Source organism: Mercenaria mercenaria, chromosome 16 (assembly GCF_021730395.1).
Source record: "Mercenaria mercenaria strain notata chromosome 16, MADL_Memer_1, whole genome shotgun sequence".
Classification (NCBI taxonomy): Eukaryota; Metazoa; Mollusca; class Bivalvia; order Venerida; family Veneridae; genus Mercenaria; species Mercenaria mercenaria.
This window is the reverse complement of record NC_069376.1, coordinates 36391557-36415372: the sequence shown is the minus strand read 5'-3', so window position 1 is coordinate 36415372 and position 23816 is coordinate 36391557. Positions and strand designations below refer to the sequence as shown.

The window sequence follows — 23816 nt, the reverse complement described above, 5'->3', positions numbered from 1 at the left end:
TGATAGAATATAGCTTATGTTAATGTCTATTTGCGACCAGTGCAGACAATGATCAGCCTGGACGTCCATGCAGGCTGATCATTGTCTTCTCTGTTCTCTATTCAGTCAGTAAGTTTTCAGGGAACACTTCTTTGAATCATAGGTGTTACTGTCCAAAGTGAATGATGGACCAGTCCATTTTAGAAATTTAGCAAGGTAAAGGCTTAAGTTATGGTTGTTCAATTATTTAAATCCCCACATGTTATATTGTTAACACATGGTAAAGTCCCCATATTTCACATTGTTTACACATGGTAAAATCCCCATATTTCACATTGTTGACACATTGAAACTAGAATGTCTTGAGCAATTCATTAAACTCACCTTTCATCACACTAGTTACAATTACGACGATATATGTTTGATTACCATTGCGGTAGTTCCAATCATTGACTTCATTTATCTCCCCTAGGGCTCGGGCATCAAACATGTTACAATTACGACGATATTTGTTTGATTATCTTTGCAGTATATTCAATCATTGACTTTAAATATCTCCCATTGGGCTCGGTCATCACACATGTTACAATAACGACGATATGTGTTTGATTACCATTGCGGTAGTCCAAACCATTGACTTTAGTTATCTCCCCTGGTGATCTGTCATTACACAAGTTACAATTACGACAATATGTGTTTGATTACCATTGCGGTAGTTCCAATCATTGACTTTAGTTATCACCCCTTGCGATCTGTTATCAAACAAGTTACAATTACGACGATATGTGTTTGATTATCATTGCGGTAGTTCCAATCATTGATTGTAGTAACCCCGTCATAATAATCAAAACTCCCCATTTTTTGAATTCACTCGTAGAACAGCTGTCTCTTTTATAAGGTTGCCTTTACTTTCACATTATATTTCCTAAGAAAACGTCCGTAAATTAGATTAAATACACTTGTTATCATTATTAGTAAAATGTAATTATAATAAAGGTTAAAAGTAAATTTGTGTTGAAAGTGTCTTTGTTCGGCAGATCCATTCAACATCGTTGAAAAGCATTTGGCTTCACCTTATGCTGTAGAAAGCCACCAGGAGCTCGGCGAAAAATGTAAACATAAAGCGCTTGACGTTTGCAAGAGTAATGATAGGACCTCGCGTAAGAAAATCACCAGATGCCTGGACGACTTACATACAATGCCGTGCGAATCATGCACTTCCGATGACACACATGAACCACCGGCATCAGCGGCATTTCCATACCATGACAGGCAAGGTATCTTTCTTTAAAACGTTTATGTCGACTTATAGCTAAACTAATAAAATATGAAATACTGCTGTTTTTCTTTTAGATACACGTTTAAGGTCATATAGCAAGTTGACAGTTTTGCTGGAAGAAGCTGCCCTTCTGCTCACTTTTCAGCATTATGTCAGACAAGATAAGGGACCTTGGTCGAACAGCTTAAGTTCTTCAAGCTAGTTATTAAATGTGTAGTATAAAGAAAGATTTCAAAAATAAGTATTAAAACAATTAGCAGTCGCTATTGATTCCACTTCTAGGAAGCAGTTGCATTTGCATGCTTGCTTGCTTAATTGATTGATGGATGGATGGATTGATGGACGCAAAGTTCAGACTTTAATTTGTTTTATTGTTGTATTGTCTTACGTCTCTCGACATTTTTTTCAGCTGCTTTTCAGTGTCCAGGTTCAACAGTTGGCATAAAGGAAGATACGACGGTGTCTGAACGAGGGGTTGATGGATTAGAAACTGAAACACTCGACATGAATAACGATCGAAGTGACATAATCATTCCTGTTGAAATAGGACGGTTTGGTAAACATTCATTATTAACGTAAACAATATTATTACAGTTCTGAAACGTTGATTTATGTACGAGTTTAAATCTGTATCTCTACTTTACTAGTTTCAGAGCCATATCACTTTAGATTCTATTCCCATTTATTTCTGACAAAAGACTTTGGTGTTCGTATTTTTCCGACATTCTCCGTACAAAAATACGATTGTTACCGGATGTGAATATACGGTACTGCGTATATAATCACATGCCCCTTTAACTCTCAGGCTAGTTATAGTGCATGTAGTATATTTAGATTGTTAAGCTACCTTGTAATTAATTTTTCAGACACAAAGGAAATTACCACAATGATTGAACGTCTCGTAGAGGCTAATAAATGTTTTACGGATTTTCCACGGCCAAATGAGCCAGAAAAACAGACGTTAATCCAGGAACAAAATAATTATCTGGTACGTAAAGTTGCAAATTTTATTATGATGATAATTATGAAAATAGCTATGAACATGATGAATATATAAAAAGTGCTAAACTAACTGCGATAGGTACAAAGTTAAATGAAATAATTCATGGTGTTAGAATAGTATTTAATTGATAACTTTATAACTACCGAAAAACTCATCTCCTCCATACTTAATACATTATATTCATAAAACAATTGTTAATGTACAGGAAAAGAAGAAACATCAATCAGCTGGTCACTGTTTCTATGCCGCAAACGAAAAAGAGAAAATCCGTAGTAAGGTGCTCGAAAACAGTGTGAAATATATTGAAATGCGCATTGTAGAGTCTGTGAGATTTGCAAAACAAATTCCAGGATTTTTAGATTTGCCTTTAGACGATCAGGCTAATCTTATCCGAGGTATTTATACATTTTTTTTGGCGTTGCCGCCGTATAAACAGCTCAAAGTCCGTTCAGTTTTACGTCTCCTTCATGGGAGAAGAGGTATATTGTTTTGATCATATTATGTTGGTCTGTCAGCGGACCATGTGTTTTCCGGTCATTAATTAGAGAATGTTTGTCATTGGATGAAGGCCTGTGGTCAATAGATGGCCTCGAATGTTTTGCGGGTCAGACTAATAATTAGTATAGAACTCTTTGCCCTACAGTCATTAAGCTTAATTACTTGTTTGCTTTTTGGAACAGTACATAGCTAGATCTACTTTTGACTTGGCGTTTTTCTGAGTCAAAGGACAAGGTCACAGTGACCGTAAGACTGAAACAGCTTCTGCTCAGTAACTAAAGAGCGCCTTGGACTTCAGTTGCCTAACGTTATCAGACAAGTATCTAAAGTCAATCGACAATCTATATTGTTTTGGGGGTCATTAGGTCAATGGTCAGTGGTCAATGCCGCACTGGCGTTGAGTCTGAAATATGTTCTGCTTAACATTTAAAACACTTGTGCCTTATAGTTTTTAACTTCATAGAATTATTGCCAACAGATGAACCCTAACATTTTGGGTCATGGTCATATAAGTCAGGAGCATTAATTGAAGAGGTATAACACTTCACAGAACGATGGAGAGTGCAATGTAAAATAACCATAGCTCTACCTTGCTCACTTTTCGAATATTCTCCTCCCTTTTTAATCATTTATAACACCTTTTCCGGAGTATAACTGCAGTACTGTTAATGAGATAGTGTTTAAACTTCAAACAATGACACAGGGCGTTGTAGGGAAATGTACTGTTCAAGAAATATAACTCTGCCTTGCTTATCTATATTATTATTTCCCTTCATTTGATATACTCTAAAAATGTTTGACTAGAGCATAACTTCAAACCTATGAAAGAGGTTTTGTTAAAACTTCAAAGAACAACTGAGGCCAAAGATAGAAGATGCAGTGAGAGGTGTACCATACCTCTACCATGCTTACTTTTGTAATTGTCTCCCTTTATTTTGCTCATTTCATAGCTAAAACTTCAAAAAATAAACTTCAAAAATTGAGTGTGGCCAAAGATAGAGGATGTTGTGAGAGGTTGCCCATACCTCTACCATGCTTACTTTTTTAATTATCTCCTTTTATTTTGCTCAGTGTATAATTAAAACGTCAAAAAATAAACTAAAAAAAATGTGTGAGGCCAAAGACAGAAGATGTTGTGAGAGGAACAACATACATCTACCATGCTTACATTTTGAATTACCTCGCCTTGTTTTGCTCAGTGTATAACTAAAACGTCAAAACATAAGCTAGGCCAAAGATAGAGGATGTTGTAAGAGGTGCTTACTTTTTGAATTACCACTTTTTGTTTTCCTTAGTGTATAACTAAAACTTCAAAAATGAGTGAGGCTAAAGACAGATGATGTTTTGAGAGGTGCACCATAGATCTGCCATGCTTACTTTTTGAATTATCTCCCTTTTCATTTTGCTCAGTGTATAACTAAAACTTCGAAAAATAAGTGAAGTAGTAAATAAATGATTGTAGTTCATAATCATTACCTTTGTGCACCTTCCAGCGAACATTTACAGTGAAACTATCATGTGTCAGAAAATGGTGGCTGTTGAAATCACTGACTGACTAAGTTTTCTTGGTGTAATTCAGATGATATGAAAACAATTGAAACCAAGCTCAAGTTTCACTTATCGCTACTACTATTATTATGAACTATTATACATAATCAGGTATCTCAGTGCTATAGTTAAATAGTTTGAAAATGGCGTTTTATTCGTGTCTTTGAAAGTACAGAACATCTGTGTAGCTCATCTGCCCGAAGAGTTCATGGTGAACGATTTGGGTTGTTGAATGTCCGTCATCAGTCTCGAATTCTCAGTTTCGTTCCTTCTTAACCACAATCTATCAGCTATCAGCTGTACGGGTGATTTTCAACAACCATAGAAATTTAAGTACATTTTTGCTGTCAGCTTACATGATTGGCCTGTAGGCTCTCTCTCTTTAACCCCCAGAATCTCGTACAGAAAGTGGAATAGTCGGCGGAATGCGGGTTATCAATGCGGAGAAAGGGGTGTTCAGCTCCGTAAGCGGAGGGGTATTTTCAATGGAAGACATAGAACTTGTGTTTGACGAAGCAGTTCTGTACGAAATAATGATGTTGTCTAAGAAAATAACCAAGCTTAGCTTGTCCTTGGAGGAAAAGGCAATTCTTCGTGCAATTACTATAACTGCGACAGGTGAGTTTGTGTTAGCAGTAGTTATGCGCAAAAGGTGAGTTTGCGTAAACAATACATTTTGTACAGTTTCATTTTGACGTTTGAGAATTCATTATATACTCGTCTGCCAATTAGGGAAATCAGGATGATCTACCCTGCCTTATTTAGGTAAGAACCACTATCTTACTGAATTACACTACCTGAATAATGGACCGTTCCATTATTAAAAGTACAAAAACATTGCTGACCTCGAAACCTAACTTAGTGACCAGTTACTGCTACAAGTAAGTAATAGTTATTATTCTAGGAATAAGTCTGCATTGTGTTGATTGCACTTTCTAATATCAAAGAGATACACAATGACAAAACAAATACAGGACGACTATGGATAATTATGAGTAATAAGATATGTGAGAAAAAAAAGGTAGGAACCCATGGTATCTGTACGTGTAATTGACGGTTTGTTTACATGTCAAGTTAATCGTTAAGTTATGTGATAGAAAGAATAGATAGCAAGAATTGTAAAATTGCCGTCATGGGTAATTGGATAACATATTTAACCTTCAGCCTGCTGGCGGCAAGTGTTTTTGCCTTTGCGACCAGTGAAGACCAAGATAAGCCTGCACATCCGTGCAGTCTGATCATTGTCTGCACTGTTCGCTATTCAGTCAGTAAATTTTCAGTGAACACCCCTTTGATAAATAAGTGGTACTGTCCAAATTGAAAGATGGAACAGTCCATTTTAGAAATGTTGCGGGTGAAGGTTAATATCCTTATGACGTACAGATAAAACTAGTTGATAGCATCAAGTCCCATAACTCCGACTTGCATTTTGGCCAAATTATGCCCCCTTTGGACTAAGAAAATCCTGGTTAAAGTTTTGCGTGCAAGTACATACAGCTATAACTTAAAGGCATATAGATTTAAAACTTATTTTTTCTTTTTCTAGGTCAATTACCAACCTGACTAGATCAAGTCCCATAACTCTGACATGTATTTTGGGCAAATTACGCCCCTTTTTGGACTACGAAAATCCTGGTTAAAGTTTTACATGCAAGTTCCATAACTCTGACATGTATTTTTAGCAAATTATGCCCCCTTTTGGACTTAGAAAATCCTGGTTAAAGTTTTACATGCAAGTTACTATCTCCTAAACTAATGCAGATATTGAATTGAAACTTCACATGTGTCTTCGGGGTTATAAAACTAGTTGATAGCATCAAGTCCCATAACTCCGACTTGCATTTTGGCCAAATTATGCCCCCTTTGGACTAAGAAAATCCTGGTTAAAGTTTTGGGTGCAAGTACATACAGCTATAACTTAAAGGCATATAGATTTAAAACTTATTTTTTCTTTTTCTAGATCAATTATCAACCTCGCTAGATCAAGGCCCATAACTCTGACATGTATTTTGGGCAAATTACGCCCCTTTTTGGACTACGAAAATCCTGGTTAAAGTTTTACATGCAAGTTATTATCTACAAAACGTATGCAGATATTGAATTGAAACTTCACATATGTCTTCGGGGTTATATTACTAATTGATAGCACCAAGTCCCATAAATCTGACCTTCATTTTGGCCTAATTATGCCCCCTTTTGGACTTAGAAAATCCTGGTTAAGTTTTGCGTGCAAGTACATACAGCTATTATTAAAAGGCATATAGATTTGAAACTTATTTTTTCTTTTTCTAGATCAGTTACAAACCTCGCTGGGTCAAGTTCCATAACTCTGACATGTATTTTGGACAAATTATGCCCCCTTTTGGACTTTGAAAATCCTGGTTAAAGTTTTACATGCAAGTTACTATCTCCTAAACTAATACAGATATTGAATTGAAACTTCACATGTGTCTTCGGGGTTATAATACTAGTTGATAGCATCAAGTCCCATAACTCTGACTTGCATTTTGGCCAAATTATGCCCTCTTTAGACTAAGAAAATCCTGGTTAAAGTTTTGCGTGCAAGTACATACAGCTATAACTTAAAGGCATATAGATTTAAAACTTATTTTTTTCTTTTTCTAGATCAATTATCAACCTCGCTAGATCAAGGCCCATAACTCTAACATGTATTTTGGGCAAATATCGGCCCTTTTTGGACTACGAAAATTCTGGTTAAAGTTTGCATGCAAGTTACTATCTGCAGAACAAATGCAGATATTAAGTTGAAACTTCACATGTGCCATCGGGGTTATAAAACTAGTTGATTGCATGAAGTCCCATAACTCTGACATGCATTTTGGTCAAATTATGTCCCTTTTTGAACAGAGTTGTGCTAAGTGGTTAAGCTCGCTGACTTCAAATCACTTGCCCCTCACCAAAGTGTGTTCGACCATGCTCGGGGAGTTGAATTCCCCATGTGCGGAAGCCATCCAGCTGGTTTACGAAAGGTTTGTGGTTCTGCCTAAGTGCCCGCTCGTGATGAAATAAAAGCTGGACAGATTAGTCTCCATATGACCTATAATTGTGTCCATGTGATGTTAAACTTATCAAAAGCAAATCTGTTTACTAGAGGTATTAAACCAATATCAGTTTGGTTGTTTTTGTGCGGCAGGAAAGTTTGAAAATTGACAGTACATATGTACAAGTATCACTAGTATACATGTTGGACTTATTTCGTTTTATATGCTAATACTATATTAGTACCTATATAGCGGTACCATAGCAACCGCAGCGGATACTTCAGTCTTGATAATTTCATACCGAATATATCAGTAAGCATTCTGGGATCGGGCCGATTATCATCCTCTTGCTTTATAGGTAATATGACATTAGGGGTTCGTTTCAAACACGCACAGAGCGCATGCGTGAAATACATCGCATCCTGGGATTGGGTTAAGTATCACTTTGATTTATAAGAGTTCGTTTCCAATACGCTCAGAAGAAACATTTCGCGTGACAGTTACAAAAGACGATGCTTATGTAAAAAAAATCTTTTGTTCGTTTGATATCTGCGAGCATACATACAAATTACACATACACATGTGTATTAGTATCACAGTATTATGCATACCTTTCTGTGTAATGTCAAAAATTAGATGGGTAGGAAGAGACTGCATGCTATTCGATGTTAAAAAGTACTTGAAATAATTTGGAGCAAAAAGTAAAGAAATTGAAAGGCAAAGTATTAGCAAAAGCATGTATGGGAGAAACCTTAATCACCTTCCACAGAATAATTGTATTCATTTGTGTTTCCGAGATTGTAATTATACATGATTTGCATGAAAAAAAAAAAAGAATTACAAGTATATAGCACAATGTGTTTAATGTCTAAACATTTTATTGAATTGATTAAACAGTATTCACAGTACTTGTATTTCGTTAAGTTTAGTCTAGAGTATCAGATAGTTATTTACCTTTACTTTTAAAATTGTATCGGAAAGAGGTTGACTGAAAAAGCTAGCAGATGAAGTTTTGAAGAAGTACTAGTTCAAGGTGGGCCTGAATTGTCTATCTGTCCTTAAATTTACCTGTATTATAGGAATGAGTTTTCATGAATGTTTTATAGGGGAAAGTTAGTCAATAGGTAGTGGTGGGTCTTTAAGATATCAAATATTTCCTTTTTACCATTTCTAAGGAGTACTGATTAGTAGCTCCGGTCTAGAGAAATAAATTGTAAAACTTTATTTTTACATGTAAACAGGTTTCTTCCCATACTTAAAACAGGCTTTGGTAAAAATCTAGGCATTTGTTTGGCTGTTTGTTTGTTTTTTGTTGTGTGTTTTTTGTTTGTTTCCTCTTTAGTTGAAAAAAGACTATCCATTTATATATCTATTTGATTTTCTAATTATGCACGCTGCAGGACAATTTTTTTGAAATATGTGACTGTTGGTGTTATATGAAAGGTTCAACAGTTACACTGTCTAAAGCCCGGTTGTACATTTCTACCATGTTTGGCTAGAATGTGTATGTGACATTGAAAAAACGTTGGAGCAAGTGAAAAGGAGTTTTAGGTATTGGTAAAAAACTGGAAGAATGTTAATTTTCTCCATTAATTTAAAAACGTTGCCACAGTTTACTTCCTTCTGCACAATTGACCTTTTTACCCAAGCTATCGGTTGCTATGCAATTTCACGGATGTTTTGATTTTTACGCGCATGCGCTCTTTACATGTTGCAAAAGAACGCACAACGATATGAAAACCTACATAAAATTATCATTATATATTACGAATATTTTTGCCATTACAGAGATTATTTCTGCCAAGTAATTTATTACAGTGTGCTTTGATTAAAGACATGTATGTTATTAATCATATCTTACCTGAAAAGCCAGCTTTATCCTTATTTTCGCCAGAAAAGAAACAGCATTTCCAGTCTATTTCTACACATCATACAAATATAAAACTTGTTCCTTACATTTAAAAATGTCATCTTTTCTTCCATTTTATTTATTTTTTTCCACAACTTCAAATAGTTGTTGTATATATTTTTCTCCTACTTGAATGACATCGACACACTTAGGGGTTGCGGCTCCCTGTCACTGAAGTTGCTGTTTTAAGTAGTATACCGGAAATTATTACGTAACTATTACACAAATGACATGATAAAACATAGGTCACCTAGGTAATCAAGACCTCGAGGGTGTCCCCTAATTAGCGCGGATCATAAAGGTTACTGAAGCATATAAAATGGCTTTGATGTGAAATACTTTAATGCCTTTGGTCATCAATACCATTATAAGAACGCACTCGGATTAATATATCACATGGCGGAGCTGTTTTGTGAATTATAAATAAACATATATCTAGTATTTTTGTACCTACATTTTCATCGTTTTAAAAGGAAATGTCCATTTAAGTTCCAAAATATATATTTTGGAAATTAAATGGACATTTCCTATATATTTTGGAACTTAAATGGACATTTCCTTTTAAAAAGATGAAAATGTAGGTACAAAAAAATCTAAATTCGTAAGATATAAATCAAATCAAGGACTACATACTGAAGGAAATATCTATTTTTTCATCTCTAAGACTTATGTTTACATGCTGGAACATTTTTATATCGAAAATGTATTGTGCGCAGAAGTCATTACCCGTACATAAATGGAATAATTATGATAAACATGGATTCCGCAAGGAATAGAACATCGTTCAACAACAGATAAAGAATGTAATTGTAGAACACTCTTCCCCGCTACCCACCCCCACCCCTCCCTCGCCCACCCCTCCTCTCTCTATTAATTTGATCGCTGAATTCACCATCCGAACCACTTTGATATTGTCAAATAAAAACTTTCAAATTCAAAGAATCAATAGAAATAAAAAATAACAATTACTTCTTTTTAATACGGAATGAATTGATCCCCGTTTGATTATAATTGGATACAAAATCAAAGGCTGCACTTTCTTTATTAAACATTTTATTTTCAACTTCGACTTTTAATTATATTACAAGCATCATGTAAGCTAATTGCGACAGGTTGTAAGTTCTGTGAGATCATGTTAAGAAATAAAAAAAAAACGTTATTATTACTTTATTAATTCATGGAAAATATCTTCTTTTTTTCATTTTTCTTAACCTAAATTTGTCGAGATCAAAATTGCTGAAAAAAAAATCGTCAATGATAAGTCGCATTTCTTAAATGTTTGCAAAGATCTACATATATTTATGTCCCACAGTGGTGTGGGAGACATATTGATTTACTCCAGTCTGTCTGTCTGTGTGTCTGTGTGTGTGTCTGTCACAAAGCTTGTCCGCACTCTAAGTCAAACATTTCTTATCCGATTTTCACCAAACTTGAATAAAATATGTTTGACCATAAGACCTCGCCAAGTTCGATAACTAGCCAAATCGTCAAGGCGTCTTGGAGTATGGCCCTTGAATTAGCAAAAATCGTCTTTTATCTGTCCCCTCTAATTCGAATATTTCACATCCGACTTCACTAAACTTGAACAAAATGTGTTTGACCATGAGCCCTCGGCAAGTTCGATAACTAGCAATCGTCAGGCTCTTGATTATGGCCTTGAATTAGCAAAAATCGTCTTTTACCTTGTCGCACTCTAATTCGAATATTTCACATCCGATCTTCACTAAACTTGAACAAAAGTTTGACCATAGACCTCGACAAGTTCGATAACTAGCCAATCGTCAGCATTTTGGAGTTAGGCCCTTGAATACGAAAATGGCTTTTTACTCATGTCCGCACTCTATCAAATTCTCATCCGATCTTCACAAACTTGAACAAAATTGTTTGACCATGAGACCTCGGCCAAGTTCGATAACTAGCCAAATCGGTCAAGGCATTTGAGTTACGGCCCTTGAATTATCGAAAAATCGGCCTTCTTACTCTTGTCCGCACTCTAAGTCGAACATTTCTCATCCGATCTTCACCAAACTTGAACAAAATATGTTTGACCATGAGACCTCGGCCAAGTTCGATAACTAGCCAAATCGGTCCAGGCATTTTAGAGTTACGGCCCTTGAATTATCGAAAAATTGGCCTTTTTACTCATGTCCGTACTCTTAATCAACATTTCTCATCCGATCTTCACCAAACTTGAACAAAATGTGTTTGACCATAAGACCTCGGCCAAGTTCGATAACTAGCCAAATCGGTCCAGGCATTTTAGAGTTACAGCCCTTGAATTATCGAAAAATTGGTCTTTTTACTCATGTCCGCACTCTTAATCAAACATTCCTCATCCGATCTTCACCAAACTTGAACAAAATGTGTTTGACCATGAGACCTCGACCAAGTTCGATAACTAGCCAAATCGGTCCAGGCATTTTGGAGTTACGGCCCTTGAATTATCGAAAAATCGGCCTTTTTACACTTGTCCGCACTCTAAGTCGAACATTTCTCATCCGATCTTCACCAAACTTGAACAAAATATGTTTGACCATGAGACCTCGGCCAAGTTCGATAACTAGCCAAATCGTTCCAGGCATTTTGGAGTTACGGCCCTTGAATTATCGAAAAATTGGCCTTTTTACTCATGTCCGCACTCTTAATCAACATTTCTCATCCGATCTTCACCAAACTTGAACAAAATGTGTTTGACCATAAGATCTCGGCCAAGTTCGATAACTAGCCAAATCGGTCAAGGCATTTTAGAGTTACGGCCCTTGAATTATCGAAAAATTGGTCTTTTTACTCATGTCCGCACTCTTAATCAAATATTTCTCATCCGATCTTCACCAAACTTGAACAAAATGTGTTTGACCATAAGACCTCGGTCAGGTTCGATAACTAGCCAAATTGGTCCAGGCATTTTGGAGTAACGGCCCTTGAATTATCGAAAAATCGGCCTTCTTACTCTTGTCCGCACTCTAAGTCGAACATTTCTCATCCGATCTTCACCAAACTTGAACAAAATGTGTTTGACCATGAGACCTCGGCCAAGTTCGATAACTAGCCAAATCGTTCCAGGTATTTTAGAGTTACGGCCCTTGAATTTCCGAAAAATATGGCCTTTTTACTCATGTCCGCTCTCTAAGTCGAACATTTCTGATCCGATCTTCACCAAACTTGAACAAAATGTGTTTGGCCATAAGACCTTACCCAAGTTCGATAACTAGCCAAATCCGCCCACGCACTTTTGATTTATGGCCCTTGAATTATTGATTGGATCCACTCATCCAGACCATCTAATTGGATCCACTCGTCTAAAACATCTAGAGAAACTAACATTTTTCATAGGGGCAGTTGTGGGAGACATGCGCTTTTCTCAAAAGCATCTCTAGTTTCCTTTGTCTTGCGGTGGATATTTACTATCAAACAAGCTCATTATTGATCAAATAGATTGAAATGCAATATAAATCTAACGTAATTTATATTGTGCGGTCATGTCTTTTTGTCCTACGTAGAGTGCGCATGCGCGAAAATTGTCCCGCGTTGCTACGGAAATGGCTTTCTGTAAAAAGGTCTATACGTTTGGTCCACTCGTCATTTTTGCAGGTACCCTGCATTTTATTGATATTTTTAGGGAGAGGAAAAAACACCTTAAATGTTCGGCACGAGCCGTTTTAAAACCTTGCAGAATAAATCGTTGTTTTTGTGTATTTTTCTTGTGCTTTTTGTTTTTTTAGTGATGATGTATTCTCTTTTGTATGTGTTTGGCCTCGTGTTTAAACTTCGATAAACTACCCAATACTTGCATGTTTTCAGTCATTCCATAAATGAAAAGAATAACGCTATTTCAGACTGGCCGCCGTCCCTATGTTTGTTTGTCATATTTCAAGGGAAGTAACAAGCAGGTTGTTTCTAAATCACAGTGACGTCTTATTGCATAAGATCTTTCTTACAACCCTTATCACTTATATTTCGTATTACAGATGCTGTAAACTCTTATTGCATATCTTTCTGTTATACAGACCGCTGTAAACTGTTGCGGAGAGACCGAGTTGAAGACATTCAAAATAAACTGATGAGTTGTCTGCTGCACGTGATCTCAGAAAAAGGTTCTGAGCCTGTCTCCCGACGACTTTGTAGGATATTTGACGTCCTCGTGTGTTGTCGCTACGTCACAGAAGTTGACTTGCAACAAGCGAAGAAAATTTTCTTGGAGTGGCCTTCGTTCTCTAACTATGAATTAGCAAAGGAGTATTTATAATATGACGCTCAAGTGCGCACGTGCTTGCGTGCGTGCGTGTGTGCAATGAAATCCTTCAACATATCAAGTTGTCACATCTCGCTAGAACATAATACACATGGGCATCATTTGTTTTATATATCATAATTTATGACATGTTTCTCAGCGAATTATTCAAATAATAGTTCAGTTCATCTGATAATTTCATAGTGAAAAATATCAAACAGTTCTTCCTACTGCATCAGAATAACAAGGCATTAACAAATAAAAAGACGTGAAACAAAAACAACAAAAATGTTTGTTTTTCATATAAGATAAGAAATAACATTTCTCACTCGTAAACACCATGCAGCTTCATTTTTCGACAAAAAATCAACATTAAAGCATGACAGCTTATATAAATCTCCGGTCCACAGTTTGTGCTGTTGACCGGTTTCTAGATCAACACTTAATTTTGTCGAGTTTAAAGAAATAAAAAGATGATGAAAATGTATTGCTGATGTAGTGTAATAAAACACTTACTGAAATGACTTGCCGGTCAATAGTCAAAACTATTGTCCGAGGTCAGTCATTGTATATTATATGTATTGTAATAGCTAAAGGCTGTGATAGTGAGATTATGTTTCCCTATGATGTATCATACAGTCGAGGACGACGGTAATGCCCTACAGACACTTTCAAAATCACAGATGGTAATCTATGGAATGGTCTCAGGTTTTACTTTATGTTACGAGATAATCTTTTGTCTGAACGCGAACTTCAAGATAGATATTTTGGTCGTGTTGTCTCTTCTATTAAAAAAGTATGTTTACTTTCATGTGATGCTTGTAGTCTGTTATTGTTAACTTTTGCAAATAAATCAATAAACATAAGGGATAACTTTCTAACGCAGAACATAGATTTCACTATGGTGTTATTTTAGACAGCCATCTTGAAAGACCCTCGCTGGTATTGATACTTAAAGTACATTGTAACCACATTATGTTGACTGATCTGTAATATCTACAGAAAACCGTGCATTTAAACCGTTCGTTCCGTAGTGTGACACCTGTCAAGAACACGGCTCTTGTATGTCATGAAACACGGCCCTGGTAGGTCATGACACTCGGCTTTTGCATGCCATGACACACGACCCTTGTATGTCATGACACACGACCCTTTTATGTCAGGACACACGGCCCAAGTATATCATAACACACGGCCCTTGTATGCAGGACACACGGCTATTGTATGTCATGACACATGGCTATTATTTTTTTAGGACACACGGCTATTGTATGTCAGAACACACGGCTATTGTATGTAAGGACACACGGTCCTTGTATGTCAGGACAGGCGGCTATTGTATGTCATGATACACGGCTATTGTATGTCAGGACACACGGCTATTGTATATCAGGATACACGGCTATTGTATGTCATGACACACGGCTATTGTATGTTATGACACACGGCTATTGTATGTCAGGACACACGGCTATTGTATGCCATGACACACGACTATTGTATGTTATGACACACGGCTATTGTAAATCAGGACACACAGCTATTGTATGTCATGAAACACGGCTATTGTTTGTCAGGACGCACGGCTATTATATGTCAGGACACACGGCTAGAGTATGTCAGGACACACGGCTATTGTACGTCAGGACACACGGCTATTTTACGTCAGGACACACGGCTATTGTATTTCAGGACACACGGCTATTGTATGCCAGGACACACGGCCCTTGTATGTCATGACACACGGCTATTGTATTCCAGGACACACGGCTATTGTATGTCATGGAACACGGCTATTGTATGTCAGGACACACGGTTATTATATGTCATAAACACGGCTATTTTATGTCAGGATGCACGGCTGTTGTATGTTATGACACATGGCTATTGTACATCAGGACACACAGCTATTGTACGTCAGGACACACGGCTGTTGTATGCCAGGACACACGGTTATTGTATGTCAGGACACAGGCTATTGTATGTCAGGACGCACGGCTATTGTATGTCAGGACACACGGCTATTGTATGCCAGGACACACGGCTGTTGTATGTCATGACACACGGCTATTGTATGTTATGACACACGGCTATTGTATGTCAGGATACACGGCTATTGTATGCCATGACACACGACTATTGTATGTTATGACACACGGCTATTGTAAATCAGGACACACAGCAATGTATGTCATGAAACACGGCTATTGTTTGTCAGGACGCACGGCTATTATATGTCAGGACACACGGCTAGAGTATGTCAGGACACACGGCTATTGTACGTCAGGACACACGGCTATTTTACGTCAGGACACACGGCTATTGTATTTCAGGACACACGGCTATTGTATGCCAGGACACACGGCCCTTGTATGTCATGACACACGGCTATTGTATTCCAGGACACACGGCTATTGTATGTCAGGACACACGGTTATTATATGTCATAAACACAGCTATTTTATGTCAGGATGCACGGCTGTTGTATGTTATGACACACGGCTATTGTACAATAGGACACACAGCTATTGTACGTCAGGACACACGGCTATTGTATGCCAGGACACACGGTTATTGTATGTCAGGACACAGGCTATTGTATGTCAGGACGCACGGCTATTGTATGTCAGGACACACGGCTATTGTATGTCAGGACACACGGCTATTGTGTTTCAGGACACACGGCTATTGTATGTAAGGACACACGGCTATTGTATGTAAGGACACACGGCTACTGTATGTCAGGACACACGGCTATTGTATTTCAGGACACACGTCTATTGTATGTCAGGATACACGGCTATTGTATGTCAGGACACACGGCTATTGTATGTCAGGACAAACGGCTATTGTATGCCAAGACACACGGCTAGTGTATGTCAGGACACACGGCTATTGTATGCCAAGACACACGGGTATTGTATGTCAGGACACACGGCTATTGAATGTCATGACGCACAGCTATTATATGTCATGGAACACGGCTATTGTATGTCAAAACACACGGCTATTGTATGTCATGACACACGGCTATTGTATGTCATGGAACACGGCTATTGTATGTGAAAACACACGGCTATTTTTTGTCATGAAACACGGCTATTGTATGTCATGGAACACGGCTATTGTATGTCAGGACATACGGATATCGGATGTCATATGGAAACACACTTATGCAATATCCTCTATATCCTCCACGAATTATTTTCAAATAATTCCAAAATATGTTCATGATATGAATTGAAAAACTGATAAATAAAGATAAAGAGTCACATCCATTTAGATATCTAAATATGTCGATCAAATGTCCCTCCAATGAAAAAAAATCCAAATACATCAGCACCCTTTAAAGACGTGTTATTGAAAGTAAAGAATCAATGGATCAAACTAATAAGGAAACAAAACAAGGAATTATTCAGAATAATACTGATAATTTAAACTATTTGCAATCTGAAAAATAAAAATGAAATGTTTTAAAAATTCACAAATCTTCTCTCAGAATGAAAACTTCCTTTGTCAGACATAGCGTTTCTTGTATTTGCTGGAAAATTAGATTGGTTTGCACATGAAAGTGTTCACACTAGAAAGTCAGACGAAGTGGAAAGTTCTGGAGAACTGTTCATATATTTTCCGGAACATTTTACGCTTTATATCTGGATGGAAAAATCAACAACATTATAATGTAAAGAAACATGTTATGAAGACTGCCATTAATTTTGCAATGCCATCAGAACAGCTCACTCACTCACTCACTCATTCGCTCATTAGGTGCTCTTAATTTAGCACTGTACATAGCTATTGATTTCTGATTTTTGTGACCATAATCAAGACATCATACCTATTCAGTAATGAAATGAAAGCGTATACATCACCGCTAAGAATAAATTATCTACATAATTACACGGTTTTCGTTATAAACTTCACAATAAATCGATTTATGCAGCAAAGGTGTCAGGCGATGTCTGTCAGGGTAACCGGCACCGCAATATCCGTTTGTACGCACTATTATAATAAATCTATAGTTCTGTCAAATATATGTGTCATTTGATTATTATAGATTAACTATTTATAATTTTACGCGTTATAAACGAATTGCTCTGAATTTTAACATACGTGATTTAACTTGCCATTAATTATATATTAATATAATAACTAACAATACTAATTAGGAATGTTGTCAACTGTAGAAAAACTACTGATTCTAATATAAAAAATCCTCGCACATTTACGTTAAAACACGGAATTCCGGTGTCACGTTGACGTTATATCTGACGCCGTACAGGCGCTGAGAAAGAGTGCTACTATATCTGATCTACTTTTTTTATATCAGACATTTTAGAATCAAAATGTTATAACAGAAGTGTGTTACACTGTATGCACAAATATTTTATATATGGTGGCTTATTTCTGGCATTTCATGTTGGCATTTTGGCGGGGCGAAAACACGACAACAAGAAAACTCGACAAAAACCTAAGTTGTCGAGTTTTCGTGTTTTCGTGTTGTCGTGTCGGCGTGGCGAAAACACGACAGATTTTACGCTAAAACAGGACGTTTAAAGGGCGCCGACACGACAAATTTATATGTCGAGTTTTCATGTTGGCGTTTATAAATATGTCGTGTAGGCGCCCTTTATTTGTCGAGTTTTAGTGTTGTCGTGTTTTCAACCCGCCGACACGAAAAGACGAAAACTCGACAAGTTAGGTATTTGTCGTGTTTTCGTGTTTTCGCGCCGCCGACATGAGAACTCGACAAATACATTATTTGTCGAGTTTTCGTGTTTTCGTTCCGCCGACACGAAAACTCGACAAATTAGGTATTTGTCGAATTCTCGTGTTGTCGTGATTTCGCCCCGCCGACACGAAAACACGACAACACGAAAACACGACAAATTCTTTTCAGACATCACTTAAAAAATGTAGAGTTATTCTGAAGCCAGTGGCAAAGGGTTTTAGAAGCATTATTTTTTATTCGAACAAACCTTCAATTCAAAATTTATTTATATTTACTAAAGCTGCATTAGAAGATTTGAGATTATAAAACAGTACAATGATATGTCAGATGTCAGTTATCGTTTTTAGAATATGAAGTGCATGTATAACTGACCCGGTTCCAGAAATATTTCATTGGGGTGCGGGGAGCGGCAACAGTTAAGGAATGAAGGCGGCATCGGCGGGCTGAGCAGGGTTAGGTACGGAAGGGGGTAACCCCTCATGTTAGGTGGGTCAGGGTGTTCTGCCTTTAACCTTTTAGCCTGCTGGCGGCAAGTAATTCTGCCTTTGTGACAAGTGCAGACCAAGATCAGCCTGCACGGATATGCAGGCTGATCATGGACTGCACTGTTCGCTATTCAGTTAGTAAATTTTCAGTGAAAACCCCTCCAAATAATAAATAATATTGCCCAAATTGAACGATGGATCAGTCCATTATAGAAATTTAGCAGGCTAAGGGTTAAATGTTTGAAATATATGTATAAAATGGTGTCCTTTGCTGCATAGCCCAACTTTTGAGGTACGAGGGTTAACGAGGGTATTTCGTGTGAATAAGTTAATCTTCATTGAGGCCCACGCATATACGTAATTATTTTTCTATTTGTACAGGCTCGGGTCTTTGGTCGCGGCCGATGGCCGTGCCATCCCCCCACCTCCCCATCCCCAACCTCCAAAGTGACCTGTACTCATCAAAGTTGCACCCAACCCAACTATTTTGGCAAAGGAATAATATTTTTTCACAATTTAGGCCCAAAAATGCAACAGAGGCTATCATTTCATTCCTATATTTCAAAAATGTCTGTGAGGATACCCTCTGACCCCCTAAATAGGAGGGCATGACCCCCTAACGTATCACAAATTTTGGATAAAAATGCAGCAGGGACCACCATTTCATACCTATATTTCAAAAATGGCAAGGGAAAGACCCTCTGGCTCCACTGTCAGGAAGGTGTTAACCTGAAAAGAATTTGTCGTGTTTTCGTGTCGGCGGGGCGAAAACACGACAACACGAAAACTCGACAAATACCTAATTTGTCGAGTTTTCTTGTTTTCGTTTCGGCGGGGCGAAACACAACAACACGAAAACTCTGACCAAAAATGTATTTGTCGTGTTTTTGTGTTGTCGTGTCGGCGAGGCGAAAACACGACAACACGACAATTACCTAACTTGTCGAGTTTTCGTGTTTTCACCATGCCGAAACGAAAACTTGACAAATACATTTTTGGTCAGAGTTTTCGTGTTAAAGGGCGCCGACACGACATATTTCTACCCGCTAACACGAAAACTCGGCATATAAATTTGTCGTGTCGGCGCCCTTTAAACGTCGAGTTTTCGCGTAAAATGTGTCATGTTTTTGTGTTTTCGCCCCGCCAACACGAAAACACGAAGGCTCCACAAATAAGGTTTTCGCGAGTTTTCGTGTTGTCGTGTTTTCGCCGCACCAACACAAAAAACGTGAAATGGCAGAAATCAGCCACCATATTTTTAGGTTATTAGGCCATTAGGTATCTACTCACTCCGAAATAAGTCCACGGTACTGTTTCTTTCTGTATTTAATACGCTTTGACGTCACGCCTGTTTAACATTGGCGCCGTACATGCGCCATGAAATAGTTCTTTCCTTTAAAGATGTATTAAAAACGAAATAGTATACAAGTGAACAACGTTTAAACATATTTCAAGAATACGAATCGGCTGTACATCGTATCTATAATACTCTCGGGCTACGTCCTCGTGAAATTATTCCGCATCCGATCAACCTTATCGTAATGTTTAGATATGTTAGAGTATAGTTCTGCTGTATGTAATTTCTTAATCAAACCTGTCTTTGTCTTTATAAGCAAAAGTTTTGATGTCGTACAATTCATCTTTAAAAAAACCGGATTATAAAATCTGAACAGTTTTATTTACGTTACATGAAATATTGTCAGGTTTACAAAAAAAAAAGATATATGTTTTGATTTTAATGTTATAGTTCGATTGTGAGGCCAGCGACGTTTATGTACTTTTAAAAATGGAGTGGTACATTATTTAGGTAATGTTCACAAATCAGTATGATTCATATCGATATATGTGGTGTAATAATTAATTTTAGTATCACAAAAGTGTACCGCCTTGAAAGTCATGATAGTGCGGGTAAGTTTTAGCATTGTAGTGTTATGGGTGTAGGTTTGATATCCGTCAAAGTCGCAATTTATTTTCACATAGCCATGTCTTCTAAAGATATACGTAAAGTGAAATAATATGGAAGTGTGTTGCGTATTCTAAAAGCTTGTTTCCAAACTTGTAAGTTTGAAATACACAATCAATGCGCTGTAAACATGTGCAAATAAGATATGGGATAATTGGGAGGGTGCCTCCGTGGTCGCCTGGACAAGGTCGCCTACTTACTTCACTTACCCCTCGTCGAATTTGGCTCGAGCCTCACTCTGGATATTGAATTCTTCATGTCAGGAAGCCATCCAGCTGGCTTACGGAGGGTCGGTGGTTTTACCCAGTTGTCCTCTCGTGATAAGATAATGCATAGAGGGGTACATTGAGTCTTCCTCCACATCAAAGCTGGCAAATCGCTATATGACTTTTACTTGTGTCGGTGTGACAAGTAAAAAAAGGACCGCTGTTAATTTTAGGTCATAAGGTCAATGGTTCAAGGACACGATGACATTGATACTGAATATGGTTTCCGTTCCCATAAATGAAGAACTCGATGGTTGTCTGTCTCCATATGCTTGTTGCTTGTAGTTAGTAGATGACCCTTATTGTCTTAGGTTATTTGCGTCAAAGATCACTGTCACACCATGCATATTACTACACCCATTTGCCTCCGACAGGCCATCATGGGGAGGGTCATATCGTTTTTACAAAAGGAATCAAAACATAACGCCTTGGAAATGTTGCAAAGTCAATTACACATCTTTATCTGTACGAATATAAACATGATCATGTATCCTTTCTACATTTTCAACATCTTAACATAAACATGAACATTTCTGAGACCATTCAGATCATATAAGCACGAAACGGGTATCAGTCGTACGTAAATGAAAATGTTAGTTACATTTTTTTAGTAAAAATTTACGATATTCTTATTATGTTTTGTTAGCTGTTGTAGACTAACACAGTCCCTTCTAGTATGGCGTAAAAATGTTTGTTTCCGGAATCCTGACCTACCATAAATGTTTTATGGCCTTGGGGATTTTTTTTTCAACTTTTTCACAAAAAGTTGCAAAACTGCACTTTTATGCTTTAAACATGGTCAGTGAAATCAACTTACTGATGCTATAACGCCATAACCCCAATATTTGCATTCATTTGTATTCATTTTTTGAAACAGAATTAATTTCCGAAAAGTCTCACTTAATAAAAAAATTCCACACCCCCCGCCCCCACCCCTCAAAAATATTCCCACCTGTCTACCCTAATTGTTTTGAGCATGTTACCGGAAACAAAGAATTTTTTAGGCCTTATTATTCTCATTGTTAAGAATAAAACTTTCAGGTTGATTAATCAGGAAACTATTCGGCTGAATGGCTCCTTGGCTGGGAGAAGTATACTGAAATATTAAGTACCATTATTAAATGAATACGATTGTGAAACATGAGATTTTTCTATTTTCTACCTACTTAGTATATAGCAAGCATGCACATTTTTTCACAAATAATGTATTGATCAACGTTCAATGACAAGCATTATATCAGGTGTATCCAATAAAGATAATGAACAAAGGAAGTCAGGTTTACAGGTTTAAAGGGTATTCATACAGACTGATCTGTTTTACAAAGTTTAAGATATGATAATATAGTTTCAACAGAAAATTCTCGTTTTCAAATGTTCACCAATTTTTCATGTAAATGTTTAATTTATGAGCATTATATGAAAGATTATTGGTATCAAAGGTAAAAGAATCTCGTTTCTCACCTGGTCAAATTATTTTCTAAATAGGCTGTTTGAAACATATCGTATCATCAACGAAAGTTTTGCATGGGTACAAAATAAAACCCTTCGTGTTCGAATAAATAAATCCTTTGTTTGTAACGTTCTGGCTGATCCACAAACAAAAATGTCGACTTTTCCTGGTGGGTCTTGGTTTTCATATCTCTTCCTTATGGATCTTTTAGCGGCTGTAAATCGTTGAGTGGATTTCCGTCGATTCGAGACTGTGTATATTTTAGGATATACCTATCCAATGGGATGGGTAATAATCTTCTCTATTCATCCGTGATTCTAAAGGACTACCCGGTTTCGGATGCTTATTAAGTAAACAGTTACTCCCCCTGAAAGCATTGCACCCCACCATCCAACCCCCGCCGTAACGACAACATGATCACTCAATTTCGTCACCAGGGTCTGTTAGCGGACTTATATAAACACCTCTTAGATATCTTCTACACCAAGCTTTATCATCACTGACGACGAGATATATATTGAATATTTGTTAATGTAAAATTCTTTTGCCTTTTCAATAAAATCCAAGCCTGCAGTAACGTATCCATCATCTATTCTCGCTTTGCTTGTTATATCTCCGTGGCGAATATGGATACAGACACGTTGAAATCCGGCAATATACACATTCGATAGGAACCCATTCGCATTAAACAAATGTTTCGTTTTGAATTTGAAAATTGCCTTGATGACGTCATTTGCACCTTCGAAGTATTTCCATGACTGCAGATACCCGTGTAAAGATATATTTTTCATTGAGTTGAATTCTTTCGTGCAATTATAAAACACAGCCGACTTTCTGCATTTACATTTAACAACATTGAAAAGTTTATTTAATTTTAGATCTATTACATTTGGTAACTCAAAATACCTATTTAATGCAAACCACTTGGGAATTATTGGTATGATGTCATATCTGAGCGCTGTTCCAACAAGTGACGCCACTTGAAACATCTGATTTCCGGTGCGTCCCCTGTAGTCTGTTCCCAATGTTACAAAACGCTTGCAGGGTTTCGATCTATATCCGGACTGGTTTAGATTGTTATTATTAACACTTTTGTTACTCAATTTCATTCCCATATCTTTATCTAATCTTGATTTCATGTGTACATCTATATTTGCGAGACGTTCCAACGTCTGATGTTTCAGTGTGGAAAGGTGGAAGCAGTGTTTTTTATCACCAACAGAGACATTTTGTATCTGCAAATGGCTTGTAGTAAAATTATTATATGTATTTGAACTTGAAACATCAGCTAATTTCCGAATCATTTTAGTTGCATTTTGTAAATGATATTGGTGAATTTTTTTTGTAAAATATCGTAAAAACACTAAAAAACACGAGCAGATTAAAGCAATAAAAATTACTTTAATATTAAGTCCGATCTTTAAATTCCTCGCATTGCCATCCAGAGACCGTTCCCTTACACAAAAGCACG

At 37.1% G+C, this 23816-nt stretch overlaps 1 protein-coding gene across 1 annotated transcript; it reads right to left on the bottom strand.

Moving 5' to 3' along the window:
* Positions 1–22812: 22812 nt before the first annotated feature.
* LOC128549299 (uncharacterized) lies at positions 22813–23649 on the bottom strand. Its single transcript, XM_053525872.1, has one exon. The coding sequence runs from the start codon at positions 23647–23649 to the stop codon at positions 22813–22815; it is 837 nt and encodes a 278-aa protein (XP_053381847.1).
* Between the last annotated feature and the right edge of the window lie 167 nt (positions 23650–23816).

What these genes read in the sequence shown, in the direction of transcription:
- LOC128549299 (XM_053525872.1), bottom strand. Translation starts at nt 23,649, where the DNA reads ATGATTCGGAAATTAGCTGATGTTTCAAGTTCAAATACATATAATAAT.